The sequence below is a fragment of the Prinia subflava genome, chromosome 1, assembly GCF_021018805.1.
Source record: "Prinia subflava isolate CZ2003 ecotype Zambia chromosome 1, Cam_Psub_1.2, whole genome shotgun sequence".
Classification (NCBI taxonomy): Eukaryota; Metazoa; Chordata; class Aves; order Passeriformes; family Cisticolidae; genus Prinia; species Prinia subflava.
Genome location: NC_086247.1, coordinates 18,352,200 through 18,367,915, shown reverse-complemented (window position 1 = coordinate 18,367,915; position 15,716 = coordinate 18,352,200). Strand labels below are relative to the sequence as shown.

Genomic DNA, 15,716 nt, shown 5'->3' with positions numbered 1-15,716 from the left:
CTACATTCTGAGCTGAAAGTGTCAGTAAGTCCACACCTGTGCTCTTCAAGCCACCTACAATTTTTACTGCATTCTCTTTCTATTATCTTTTGCACCACGTGAAGTATTTATCATAGGTTTAATTAATGGTATTTCACATACTCAGTCATCTGTCTTTGTAGATTTTTTTTTGGTGCAATGTGGGTTCCAGTGCTTTATACAGTAATTGAACACACCATGGATTATGTGGTACAATATTTTTTTTTGATTTCCTGTCTATTCCTTTGTAACAATTTTAAAAATAATATTTTCATTGGAGCCATTAACTGGCAAGTAACACCTCCTACATCTTTCATTCAGGATTTCCCTGGGAGCTTACCTTGAATTCATACGGGTGCTTTAGAAATGGTGAGAAAAAAAAAAAAAAAACCCTCCAGAATTTCTTCCTTAGGCATGTTCATTTGCTGAATGATGACAGTAGAAAATGCTGGCTTTCATTAAAATGTTCAGACTCTATGACAGTATAGGCATGTGTATAATACACATGCACATTTTGAATATCTAAGGGAGCACTTAGTCCCAACCCCAAATGTGGTGCAATCACAGAATGTCACTTACAGGAGCAGTGCTGCTCTGCCTGTATCTGTTGGACTTTATGGAGTGGTTCCATGGCCACAGAATGAAGCAGCTAATAGGAGATCTTGCAGAAAGTGTTTGGATTTGTTGTAGGGGCAAAAGGGGGGAGACAAGGTTAGGGATTTTGTTTGGTTGCTTGGTTGTTTAGTTGTTTTGTTTCTTTGTTGGTTATACTAGTTGTTTATTCTGCTGGAGCAGCTCCATGACCTTGATTCACCCTGTGACCCTACAGTCCCCAGACTGGATGGAAAAGTGGAAGGATTTTTTTTCCAAGGAAAAATGACAAAAGCAAAAATAGTCCCTTTGCTCTCAACCTCCAGCCTTTAATGGCTACGTGCATCACCCTCCTGCATGTGGGAGGCCCAAAGAGGTGTGTGAACCTCACTTAAGTACGGCCCAGAGAAGCTGCCAGGCCATGCTGAAATGCAATTAGCAGGGCTACAATGATTCTACCAGCCTGGGCTCTACTCCAGTACCAGATATGTTAGGAGCACTAAGGTTCATTACATAGAAGAATTTAAATCAATACTTTTAACGTGGGGAGGAAAGAGAAAAGGTGTAGTCAATTAGACGTCTCAGGTTAACATTTACGGAAATGTTTTAGCAGCTGATAGAACATTACTTTGACCTCCCACGCAGCCTCTAAGAGTCTGTAGTAAGAAAGGCAAACAATTGCATAGCGAGAGCACTCAAGCTATCCAACAACTTATTAAATAAATCATTTAAAGCAAAATTCCCCTCCTGTAGAGCTGCAGGAATTAACTCGGTCATGGAAAATGACATTAACGTAGAGAGCTTTCACCCTCTCCAGGGTATAATTATTTAATACCTAATAAATTATCTACAGTTATCAAGTTTGTTTCCCAATAAATCCAGCCTTAGTGACTGGCAAGAACAATAATACTTCAAATCGCTGTGCATTTGAAAGAAATCACTTAAGAATACCATAAAATGGTCCTCATTAGTGAGCTGCAGTAGAATGCCTTATGGTCCATTTACAAAGAGATAAAGACACTTAATTATCCAGCTGCAATATAGTTCCTTAAGAGTTTCTGCTTGAGACAGCAGTTTTGTGAGTAACTAGCTATTCACTGAGAGGAGAACTAAAGAGGTCTTTCACTAACTGTACAAGGAGATTAAGTTGCTGGCATTGTTTAATATTTCTAGTGTCCATATTTCTTTAATTGATTTATATTTTTCCACACAGACACCCTAATGTGCATTTGATGTTTCCATCTGAACAATGGTATGCACACAAAGAAATTTTTTTACTAGCAAGCCATTTGGGTGACACCAACAGTGCTGTTAGTCAGTTTATATATGCTGATATTCTCCCTAATCTCTTTGGTGTGAGTGAATAATGCCAATTTCACAAAACTGAGTGAAGGGGGATTTGGCATTGACCTATACTGTAGGAATGAGGGTGGGTAATTGATTTTAATATTAACAGTCAAGAATTTATTTACACTTCCAGTATAAAGTTTTCAGTACAAATAAATATTGATCTCCTGCTGTGATCATCAACAAGTTAATAGGGATAAAATATCAGAATCCACAATTCTGTTTTGAAGAATTTAAATATTTTCCACTGATGTAAATTTCAAATGCTGGACAATCAAATGTACTTATTTCAGAACTGAATCTCTATTAAACTACAGCCTAAGTTGCTACTACCTAATATAACTTTGTGTATTTTATTTAAATCATAACTTTGAAATAAGGGTATTCTTGCCTAAGCAAGGTATGGAAATATTTTTATTTTTAAAACACGATGATTTGGAATTGATTTTTTTTCATTTTAGAAAAGAACAACACAGGTAGTGATCATATAAATATCAGCACTAACATCATTACCTTTTATCAGATAATATGGAGAAAAAGGGGACTTGTAGGTCACCTCATCATGAAAAAACTCACTTGGGCAGAAGTTACTTTGTTGATCTAAAAGAAGTTCAGACCTGAGCTCTGAAGATGTTAGGTGAGTCAGATAAGACTGACCCCAAAAACCTTTCCAACAGAGCTTTCTGAGCATCTCTGAAATTGCATATCAATAAAGGAGTCTTTACCAAAAATAGGAATTGCATAGCACCTGGACAGGAAAAAACAACACAAAAGGTGGTGCTGATGTGTGTGTTTAACTGAACATCACGACTGCACAAAGTCAGAGCAGCCTCTGACTGCAGCCCTGCAGAATTTTCCAGTTCATTTGCTCAATGAACAGCTCCAGCCACAGGAAGAGTAAGGACACCTCTCTTCCCCGACACTGAGTGCAAAAGAAAGATTCGGTTTTTCTCCAGCTTTCAAAATATAAATAAGAGCAGATCACATATTGAAATGTATCTTTGCAATAGTGAGCTTTGTGAATTGCCCATGAACATTTTCTGATAGTGATCTTCTGATCTTTTTTTAAACTAAAAGTATTTCTGTTATGCTTTAAGATATCTTAATAAAAATGAAAACCTCATGCTCATAAAATCTCTGAAGATGGAGGAAGTAGAGAGAAACTGATAAAACTGATGTTTTCCATAATCTTGAACACATAATGTCAACCTTAGCTGAAGTGATCTGCTTTGACATCTTTGGGGAAGTTAAAAACTCTGGAACACCAGATGATTTCAGTGCATTAAACTGGATTTTGTTCAAAGTTTTGGGGTAGGCATTCTAACTTTGTCAAGTCTGAGGCTTTTAATTTATTCTTTGCCAATAAAAATTTAAAAAGTAATTAGTATATTGAAAGCATCATGCTTTGCTATTACACTGTAGTATATTAGAACACATTGATAATTAAAATTCAATTTCTGGTATAAGAAAAAAATGTCTGTCCCTTCATTTATGAACTTGTTTCTTAAATGATGTTTCAAGCACAATCCTGATCCACCTCAAACCTACAGCTTTCAGCCAAAGCTGGTCAAAATCTTCTGGCACAAAATCTGCACCTGGCACAAAAGACTCTTCTATGTTTCGAAAGAAAAATAATGAAGTGATTGATGTGACGCAGTTTAAGTTTCTGCCTCACCAGTTAAGTCTTATCATGTTGAAAAAAAACTTAATAATGTCAAGGATGAGTACCAAGAGGAGTCATGGGCTTAATATTTACAGGGAAATGGTATCAGGAAAAACAAGCTGTCACCTCAAAATATATCTCAGATGAGTACTAGCATTATTCTTTCCATGAACAGAAGAAATATGATCAAGACCTGTATCATAAAACCTTGCTCTCCTATATGATAAAATCTAGTGGATTGAAATATCCTCATTATTGGATTCCAATGTATTGTTGAATCAATATAATATAACTTTTTTTTTCTGTAAAAATACTAATATTTAAAACTACTGTTCTCTTTTTCTGTCTTGTGTTCCCACCAGGATTTTTGATTTGGTTTGGTTTTGGCTTTTTGTGGTTTTTGATTGTTTTTGTTTTGGGTGTTTTTATTTATTTAATTTGGGTTGTTGTTGTTTTTTAAATACTAGCCTGTATTACAAAAGCTGCATTTGAAGTCTGTCTAATGAAGAAGGCCAGCATCACTGCTGAGGCAATTCTGCTCCTGTCAATGGAGTTTCCCCTGAGCCTGTAACCTTCAGGCCATTTCTTTGAAGTTCTCAGTCTATTCTCACTCTTTCACTTCAGAATAATTTTTTACATCACATCAGCTTTGGACTAGGAAGTGGAATAGATTGATTAGTGTTTAATTTTTTTAAAAAATAAGTTACTTGCTATACCTTAAAAAAGCATGAACTCCATTCAAATAAACTTTTGGATGTATTTACTTTTCCTACCCGTAAACTAGGAGACTTGTACCTTTTCTGAAAGACACTAACTATGTTATCTATTTTATGAATTCAATGGGCACTTCTGGAGAGGTAAATTCTGAGCATATACATGTATAATTTTGAGAATTAAGCTCAGCATCCTGTCAGCATTCAAGAGGAAGATAATTCTTCATTTCTCTTTTACTAAGAGGTCACAAATCAGACATTTATGACAAAACATTCTCTCCTGTTCCGTTAGTTTACTGAGGTAAACTTAGGCCAAACATTTCAGCAAGGTATGTTATTATGCCTGGAAGGTGTATTATATGTCTGGAAGACAGCCAAGGAAAAAAGCTAATAGGAAAACAACAGAAAAATTATGGTTAAATATGTTTTCCCTCTGAATTTTACATCCCTTTATCCTGTGTGTAGGACTACCTAGGCAGTTATCACAAGTTATACAAATTATTTTTAACACAATAGAAATTCAATCAATTTTCTTCTACTGGAATAAAAGACACTGTAATTTTGTCTGGGCACCTTTTGTGACATTTGGCTTGAAACATAATTTCCCAGTGGACCAATATACTTTCTGAAACAGTTTGAATTTGCATACACATCTTTGATTGTATTATCTATTGCTTAACATAATTTATATTATATGCCTTGTTTTGGGGTTGACAAGTTTTTGAGTAATATTCCTGTGACTGTTTACTTTAGCACTCCATATCTTCTCCATAAATAGTTTTTCTGATGTGGCAGCTTAGAAAGTATTCCATGGTATTATTTACTGTGTTACAGATGTGCTGTTTGACAGTGACAACAATGTGTTTTATAAATAATACTTTAAGACAAATTATACTCTAAGTAGAATGAGAAATTACCAATTTAAAGAAAATAATAAGCATAAAACCATTTATGACCTTTTAAAAGAGTAATTTGATCTCCATCTATAATTTGATCTCTCTTATTGGCTGCAGGTGAAGCTCTTTTACAGTTTTGGATGTAATTATGCAACATCTCTGTGATTAATCAGGCCTTCACTTCTATGATTTTATTTGCTCTGTTTTGTTGGAGAAAGGTAAAAGTTTCATGCATTTATTTACACTTTAATTTGGAGATTACCTCATCTTTAAATAGTTATTTTAATATTCACCATAATGAATAACCATTTCCTTTGGAAGTCTCATGTCTGAAGGTGCTTCTATTTTAGAAATTCTTCTGTAGAAATATACTGGCAGATTTTGCCAACGATTTTGCCCCTACCTGAAATATAGAAATATACACAGGCAATGTGACAAGTGTGTTTAGCCACAGACCCAGGCCAAAATAGAGACATGTGAGTCCCCATGGTACCCTGCATTTATTTGACTCTCTGTAGGCTTTGTGACCTATTAGAGTGTCTGTTTGAAGGATTACATGCAACTGAAACTCTAGAATGGCTCACACTGGGAGAGAGGTGGGTGGTATTTTGGAAACTGAACTCACAAACAATTCCAAGTTTTACATCCCAAAACCAGTCTGTAGCAAAACTGACACTGAAAATAGGATCTGGATTTTCTATTTAGGTCCACTCATATTTTAAAAAAATTTCATGTGTGTTGCTTTTACCTTTTCAGTTGGCTTTTTGAGGGGTTTTTTTTGGTTGGTTGGTTTGGTCTGGTTGGTTTGGTTTATTTTTTCCTCTTTCTCATTTGCCTTTATAGTCTTCAGAAATTCTCCTAACAGATCCCTAGGCACAGTGGAAGCACCAAAACAGATTTCTTAGGGTTTTCTTCTAGTTCTAGGGACTTTGTTAGCTCCTTAGACTGTTCAACTGAACAAAACCAGTTTGTGTTCAGCCCTGTAACTCTATATTACCCAGCTATATTATTCATAGGTTCCTAGCAGAAAAACTTCAGATAGTGTCCCAATTTATTGAAATTGATCTAAAAATAATTCTTCTGATATGATTATGTCATTACTGGAGTAAATGTATCTCATGTTCTGGAATCAAAAAACAGTGATTATCACCAGATTGGTTTCAAATTAATTGGTTTAGCTATATCATATTTTTCACTTTCACAAACTGGAAAATCCTCAATACTATGACTTATAAGAAAAACAAAATAATTTTCCTACTGTGACTTATCCTGGGAGAGAATTTACAGATGGATGGATAGATGGATGCATGGATGGACAATTTTTAAAATATCATGGCATAAAGTTAAGATAAAATAGAGTGACTTACATTTTTAATTTAGGAAAATCTGACAAAGGTACTTAAAGCCCCTCTCAAAATACCACAGGATTTAGATGTACATTGCAATTCCTCTCAACTCTGTTGTTCATGCTTATAAAATTACTCATTGGACAGTCTGGCTTTCTAGACTTGATGCCTCACTTAGGTTGTGTTTTCTGTCAAAGATGAGTGTCCCTATTAAAGACCCAAAGTTCTTAAGAGGAACCATCCTTTTCTATCTCTACAGCTTTCTAATTAAAAAATATTTATCAATCTCAATGATATCTAGTAACATTTACCTAAATTACTCAAGTCCTCTCTTTTATCAATGGCAAATATTTCTCAGTGTTACTGACTGTTCCTTTTCTCCCAATCATTAATTATTTTCTACATTTCCATAACAGCATGCCACATATCTTCTTTCCCACCTAATAGTTCTGTATGTTGCAGCTCTCTCCTCATATGAAAATTGTTCCAGGACTCTAATCTTTCCATTGTCCTATTCTTTTCTGGACCATTTCCATTTCCATTTTTGCTATATCCCTTATGAAATTTGATGACTGAGATTTACCAAAGTATAAGACAGAGGAGGTGCCACTGATTTATGCATCACTTTTTGTTATTCTCTGTTTCCCAAGAAACATCAGCTCTCACAGAGCATTTTTTGTTTTGATCATTAATGCACACATCAAGATTTGTGTAAGACTACCCAAATTTCATATTTTGGTGTTAATTTAGAGCACCTCCAGTGGTAATTTCCAACATACATATATTTCCACCTTCAACATATATTTGCACAGACTGAAGCTGGCATTAATTTTTGGCACAACCTTTAGTACTTAGTCTTCATTAGAGTGGTCTTGTGCTCCAGGAACATTTGTTTCGACTTAAGCTATCTGGCTACTTCTTCATCTGTGAATCTATCTGCCAAAAATATTGGTCAGTTAGACTTAATCAGACAATTAGAAAGAAACATTTCTTCACTTTAACATTTCTTGTTATTTTCCTCAAAGAACAAATGTATCCAAGGAAAATTCTGAACATGATAATACACAAAAGGTAATGGGGTCCAAAATCAAGGGCTTAGGTTATTAGTTATATTTAGGCATTTAACTGTGCTAAGCATCATTTACTTCCACAGTTCCTCAGAAGTTAAAAAGATGTTGAAAACTCAGGTTTTCAGGCACCTAAATTTGTACCCAGGAGCCCAATTTGAAACACTCGCTTCTGTATTCTTCATTCAAATTTTTTATAAGAAGCAGCTGAGGAAACTAAGTTAAGGAAAATGTTGGTTTGTTTGTTGTTCTTTTTCTTTGAATCATATTCAGAAAATCTGTTAGAAAATCTTAAGCTAAAAAGAACTTGCTATATATCTCTGTATGAGAATAATATATCTTTCATTATGATATTGATTTTAAAATACTCCTGAGCTTTATTAGAACACTCTGGACACAGCCTTGCCAGGTTTCTTTGCCAAAAGGCCATAAAACATAATAAAGGATTTGCATTGCATCACAATGCTTCTCTGCTGATATGAGAACAGCCTACTATGAAACATGTCATTTAATTCAAAATGCTAGGGAGCTATATAACAGAATGAGCAGAAGGGAACACTTAGAACAAAACATGAGGGGGGGGAAAGGTTTTTTAAAAAAAGTAGTCTATCTAACACTGGCCCAAGCAGACAACACTTCCAAAGTAAGAGATGTAATCCTCATGACTGGAGCAGTTTATATTTAAGCCACACAAGTTGCATGGGAATATATAGCAGAGAGAAAACCCACATTGCCTTGAGCTGAATAGCTTAGCTGATCTAGTATGTCTTCTGCCTCTTAGAGCACTGAACACTGAATAATGATACAGGTGACAAGTTTTCAACTGGGGGATGGGGTAGTTGGTTGCTTTCATTTTGGTATTTTGCCTTTTTTTTTTTTTTTAAGTTTATGACAATTAGAGCTCTAGAATGACAATAATCTATTATACTGGGTTCTTCAGATTTCTGATACATCTCAGAGAACTCTGTGATGCATGCTTCCACAATTGTTAAAAGACTATTACAACTCTCACACCTACAGTTTCTCTCTGTGTTTATCCTGTACCTTTCTCAGAAGGATTTTTATGTTGTTATTTCTGTATGACTTTGCCTTGTTCACTAATACTTACTAATATATTCTTCCAATTGTACCATTTCCATTTTGCACAGTGGTCTCCCCGCATCTCCCTTGGCCAGTTCTGGTGAAAGGAATTTCTTACTTAAGACATTTTGCTGTGTGTTTGGTACTTGAAAATTGAAATTCTATCTTAATTCTTGTTTCTTTTTCAGCAAGAAAACTGTTTACTAAGAAAGACATACTTGAGATAAATTGTCTTATAGAATTTTTGCCAAGCCCTTCTTTCAAAGCATGTTATTTCTACCATTTTTGTTTGGAGAACCCAAAAACAAGCGAAACACAGCAAGACAGAAGAAAGACAAATGATCCCTTATTATAAATAAAATTTAATTCAAGAGAAGAGAAAAAGACATCTTTTGGATTACTACCTATAGCACCATAAGAGCCTATATCCAAAAATCATCAATATTATAACCCATATACATGTAAAAAACCTCTGAATTGCTTTCCTTTGGTTAGCAGTCTGTTCTCTCCACTGACTGAAAAGAAGGTCAAGAGTAGATGAGGTACAGGCATCTGTAAAGTTAAGATCCATGGTTGGTTGGCTTACTATCAGCAGAAGGAGACAGATACTCAGGGGAACAAACCAGTACTGCTAGTGCAAAGGCAATGTAATTTTGGCCTATATCTACTATGGTCAAGATATAAGAACTCGATATTAAATTCAAACAATCAAATATGGCTGTTGGTACAAGGGTCAGCCTCAGCACTGTCCAAACTTTGCTTGAATTGTGGGTTCTCATCAGCTCTTTTCTCCTCAATTATAATGTCTTTTTCTTTTTTGGAATAAGACCATTAGGTTTTGCTTTTCTAAAAATTCAGAACTTAATTCTCAAGAAGTTTCCTAGTACTTCAGATGTTTTATAATGTCATTTCCTTACCTCCTTCCTTGGAGCAGAGGGTGATCAGGGTGTGAACTGTATCCATCAATTCAAGCTGCTGTTTCTGCAGGACACTGTTATTGCTTGTTGCCTTGTTTAACTGCTTCTCTAGTTCCTGGATTATGTAGCTTTGTCGTGTGACTAAGCTTTGTAGGTTCTCTTTTTCCTCCTTCAAAGTGGCCAGCTCCTCTTTGTGCCTTTCTTCCATTTCTAGAACTCTGTGCTCAAGTAAACTAAAATGAAATAAAACAATTACTAGATATTATTTCATGCCAACACAGCTAATAATACAGAAACCAGAACACTTTTTTCAGTATAATTCACTACCTAAATCAATAATTCTAAAATATGCCCCATCTAGTAATTCAGCCCACTGAGTTTCTCTGCCAAGTAGTCAACCATACTGATCTCTAAGACTGCATTTTGTGATGTTTGCGTGTTGAAGTGCTTAAAGGACACGGAACTGCATATGCAGATATTACTCTGATCTACAAAAATATCCCTATGCACAAACATAGGGCCAGAAAAATATCTGGATGTAAAAGATCAGGCAGAAAATCCTGAGATAGGCAGAGGAGGTAGAAGAGCAGGGCATTGAAGAGGACATGGTAGGCAACATGAATGGGTCAATATGATGAGACAAAAATCAGGACAAACTGCAGAAGAGCTTGTGAAGGGCCTTGTCACTGAGTGGAAGATAAGCATTGTAAGTTATGGAGGATCATCAAGGTGCATGGAACCCACAATAAATGGACTTTTTGATGGAGTCTGTGAGGCTGGGATAAGAATTTCACTCCAGATGAGCAGTACCTGCTTTCACATTAAGAGAAGTACCCACAAAGTAAATAGGAACTTTTTAATGTAGGATTCCCTTGTTTTCCTCTAGTCTACATACATTCCCCACTAACACTCCCCAGCCATGTTTGTTTTTTTCCACAAAAGGCTCGTCAGGCAGAAAACTGTCGGGTATCATGCTATGTGACCTGCTTACATCAATTTTTGTAAAGAATTTTGCACATGTACAGAAACATTTTCTCTGGATTAATATTTTTTTTCTAGTACCCTTCTGTCCCATACTGGAAGTGCTCAATTTATCAAGATCAAAGGCATATCAGATTGCATTCTAGAAAAATATTGGTTTTGTAGACTAAAAGGACAGGTAATATCTGTCAACCGTGAACAAGAAGATTTTCCAGGATCGTGCTTTGATGCTGTGGTGGGAATTTAACAGAAAAGATAAAGAACTTAATTCAACCTCACAGCTACTTTCTCTATGAGGTTTCTATTGTATACACAAAAATTGTGTTTCTTGTGCCCACAAACCAAGTGGTGGTTAAAAACTTGCCAACAAACTGCTTCCTGCTCAAGTCAGTCTTAGTTTTGTTTGCACTCTCCCTCTACCTTTGTTTTTTACTTCTGGATAATAGATCAGTGACAAAATGCCTGAATAATTTTAGGTCATTTAACCTAACAGAGGAATGTAATAAAATCCATATGGAGTTGCTTCTACTCTGTATCATAGAGCCTTAATATGAGCTGTTAGATATGATAACAATGTAAAGATTAAATTCAGGCACCAAAATTTGCTGTGTAAGCTAGAGTGAGATCAAGTTTTTTTAAGCAGATATTTTTTATGAAATATTATAAATGTGGAAATTACAAAGATCCTGAAGAAAACATACTTTGTATAATCAGTATGTCTAGCTCTGTGAAAACCAGAAGCATCTGGGTAAAGGGAGCAAAAAAAGAAAACATATGAGGGAAAATACATTTTTGTAAGATCCTAAACAGAAAGGAGAATATATCTCATTTTAAAAGTCTCATTAATTAGAAACAAAATAGCAAGATTTAGTGGAATGAAATAAGATGGTAGAAGGTTACACCCTGAAAAAAATATGAATTTTGAAGCCAAAGACTATAAATTATTTTAGCACCTTATCAGACCTGTGGCTGATTTTTCATCACTTGAACACTAACATTAGACATTATGGTTTAGATTCACATGGATTTTTTTTGAGAATATGTATGTGGTAGCCTTTGAACTTTCTTATGCAGAAAAGTCAGATGTAGTTTAGCTTGGCAGAAGTGGTTGAAAAATCTTCAGATAGATTTTGTTCCAGGCATAAAATATTGTCAAAAAACTCCACTTCCTTTTGAAATTTATCACTTCTATCCACAGAATAATTCTATTCACTGATAATTTTTCACAGAAATTATTGAAATACTGATTATGACTCTAGATTTTAACTTTTCTGATAGACTAGTTACATCAATTCCTTGGGATAGGAAAAACGTGGCCTGGTCACAGTCTATAATTGAACGGGTGCTAGGTAGGGCCACATCCCAGTCTGACATCTTACAGTCCCCCAAAATGTTGTGTGTTTTCAGTGCAAGAGAAGATGTCATTCAGGAAGATAGACTATAGCTTTATAGTTATATAGTAAGTAAAGACACAAAAAGTTCCCTTTGTCTTTATCTATATAGTACAGTACCATGTATTTCCTTAATTCCACAGTACCCTATCTGCATGTCCACAACTAAATAATTTCCATATCTGAATGATTTCATGTAAAAGAAAGAGCCTTTGACAGCCACAATTTATGCATTGCATTATTTGTTTCCCACTGTGTCCTTCCTAAGGCCATAGTAAATTAATCCAGGGGTATTGCAACCTTATTTTTGGCAGAAATGGTCATGTCAAGCAAGAAAAGAGAAGCTGACAATGTTTAAAGCTCCACAGTTTGGCATCTACAGAGATAGACAGGAAGCAGATGTTTTATGGCTTTAATAATAACACATCCTAATATTTCTGAGTGGTGTGTCAACATGTGGTGGGAAGATGGAAGTGTCATAGCACTTGCTTCCTTTACTTTTCTACGCAGAATAAAAGTCCTGTAATTATAAACTGCAAAACTATGCTATTTTCAGGACTGCATATATATTTATGCAATTAGCTTTCTAGATCCATAAATCTATATCAGATAAAAGTAAGTCATGAAGATAGGACAACTCCCTGTGTTCCTGGGAGAAGTCCAAAACACTCATTTTTGTTTAACTGTGAAACAATGAGAAAGCTTTGGTCAAATCTCCAAATGAACAAAGGCAAACTCTTCACACAGATTGGGGATTTCTGAACCGGCCTGTTAAAAGGAAGAAATCCTTCAATAGCGTGAGAAAAGCTGCTCTTATGGCTTTTGACTCCAATATGGACAGAATTATTCATTTGTATCGTAATATTAATATTTGTTATAGATAATTTAAATAATAATAATAAAAAAGAAAGGCTAGGAAGTTAAAAAAAAATCTTGAAACAGATTGAAAGTGATTAAAGAGATATTTAGGGTTTCTTTAACTGTGGCAAGACCACCCTGTTGCCTCTTTGTAATATCAGATGACCTCTAACTGACAAATACCATTAGGTAATAACTTTGCTGTGTGCTTGGTAAAGCTGTTTTCTCAAATTTTTAAAGAAGCATTGTGAAGATAGAGTTAAAATTAAAATTTTTTTAATAATTGTCTTTAATGGCTATTGATGACACAAAATAATAACAAAAATGGAAAGAAGGCTGTCTCTATACAAATGAGTCAACACCCTCAAAAGGCTGACTGAAACATTCTTTTATAATACTTTCCAGTAAAATGTTATGGCTTTTTTAGCGGTAAGTTTCCTGTATTAATTTCCTATACATTTTAAATTCCTATGCCATTTCTAGATGTTTGAAATTTCAAAATTTTTGAAAATACTATTAAACTAGACATATGAAACATTCAGGGAAATTACAACACAATAAAAAAAATTACCATTCACCAGAAGCATCATATAATTATACATATGTTTGTTTACATATATATATGTGGTTTTTATAATTGGAGCCTTCAATTTGGGGAAATAAATCAGGCATTTGGAGAACAGAATAAAGTTGTGAATGAAGTGTTGTTAACATGAATAAATACCAATATTATCCATTGAACTTTGGAGTAATTACTTTGGAGTAATTATCTAGGAAAATATTAATTTAAAACCAAACACACACACAGATACCAAACACAGACAAATTTAATTTTTCTAAAGGTTAGCTATGTCTCAATGTTTAATGTAGTGGTTTTGGTGGGGCTAGGAATCTATTTTCAATGGTACAAATGATGGCTTTGTCAGGATATGAGCCCATGGAATGACTCGGTGCAACGCCACTCTGCTACGTGTAGCTGACTCAGAAAAAAACTCCTCTAATGCTGGAGAGGGCAGAATACCCATGCAGAAGTCAAAGAATGACCTCCAGTGAAAGCTGTTGTCATTTTGAAAGGTGATGAAGTAGAACATGTAGGACACACTCTGGTAGCTGTCCAAGGGGGAAGGAAAGTCTGGTTTAGACAATCTGCCTTATAAGGTGGTTTAATCACTAATCCTTTCCAGACCACAGATATTTAAGAGATTTTACATAATATTCATTTTCAGAATCCTCAGTTTAGATGGGTGAGAACAGGATATAGACCAGACCTTGAAGATGGACATCTTTTGCATTAAAATAATATTTTTAAAATTATGATTTATTAAATATGCAGCTAAAACATACACATTGCTGAGCTATTCAATGTAGTAATGTCACACTAGAAAAAAGTTATTTGGCCATATATATATGTAGGTTTCTTTTATTATATATGTATGGGAAGACAAATGGGTAGAGGATTTCAGTGCTTATTTTTGTGTGCAAGAACATTATTTTACCAAAGAAAGCGTGAGACAGGAGATCTTTGTACCTCCTTTTGGGTGAGTGTAATTTTCCCTATGCTGTTAGGTGCTGACCACTCCTACTGCCTTGTGAGTCTGATACTGTCTGATCAGTTTAAGGAAATATGAAAATATGTGTCCCCATATTTCTCAGGGCCAATAAAGTAACAAATCACATAGCACCAGTAAACCTACTTTTTATGCCAGTGACAAGATAATTCTGTTGAAATCACATAACCTTCAAATAAAACTTGTCAGACATATTGTGTTTCCTCATCTTTCACACAGACATTCAAGAACCATTCTTGAGCCCTTGCTTTTTATAGCATACAACAATTCTTGTACTGAATGTGTTAATCCAGTATTATTTTCTGCAAATTCAAGTAAGATTTAGGTTTAAATTTCACTTCCACTATTTGTTGATGGAAGGTACAGAATTCCATTCTATTTTTCTTAATTTGTTTCATTTTAGCAAATAGAAAGTTTTTTACACTTGCATATTGAAATAAATAGCACACTATAAATTAAATGCAGCTGATACAGTCTAGGGAAAAGAAAAGGGGCTTCATAAGACACTTAAGAAGGGAAATCATTCAAGAATAATTCAAAATAGCATTTAGAAAGCTCTTGTGGGAAAAAAAAGGCAATGAAAGAAACCACCATTTACATTATAGTGGGTGGGAACCCACAAAACCAAATTATTTATGGCATGAGAACACTCAATAGACACATGATTCTAAGGCAAATGTGACTCCACTTATGCCATGGAATATCTTCCATTTCAGTGGAACAAAAAGAAAAAAAATGGCCCCTCTTCCAAGCAGAGACAAGCAGTAAAGTGAAAGGCCAAGAATAGACATATTTCCAGTCTAAAGAACATGCACTGCTCCCTTGTTGATACACAGTGTTAGTTTTATTTAAGGATAATATGCAAGTTACTGTACCACATCAATGATCAGTTATTTATTCTTACTATAAAATTTTGAAATGCTGTCATCCAAAATTCAGTTCTCTGATTAACATCTTAATTTTTATTTTATATAGAGGGAATTTTAGCACAGAGAAAGAATTTCTCAGCCCACAGTACACTATCTCTTTTGATTGTTTTTGCAAAGACAATAGCTCCTATACTAGTTCCCACTGTGCTGTAAACCTTCTGCAAAATAAAGATCCTTTCCAAAAAAGCTTACAGTCCACTTATGCAATGTGGATAAAAGGAATTTTCTCTATTGGTGTGAAAGTGATATGGAGAGGGATTATGAGTACCTAACTGCAAATAGCTGCTAAATGTGCTAATGTGCTAATAGCACATCCTGATGAGTAATCTGCAAATATTGTTTAAATTTAAG

The 15,716-nt window shown here is 34.8% G+C and overlaps 1 protein-coding gene across 4 annotated transcripts in view; it reads right to left on the bottom strand.

The window, feature by feature from the left end:
- Window positions 1-15,716, bottom strand: part of ANGPT1 (angiopoietin 1) — a 168,491-nt gene that overhangs the window by 63,342 nt on the left and 89,433 nt on the right. For all 4 annotated transcript variants that reach the window (XM_063389306.1, XM_063389264.1, XM_063389192.1 and 1 more), the window contains one exon: window positions 9,639-9,871. In XM_063389306.1, the coding sequence (XP_063245376.1) occupies window positions 9,639-9,871 (233 nt within the window). The remainder of the gene's footprint in view (window positions 1-9,638; window positions 9,872-15,716) is intronic.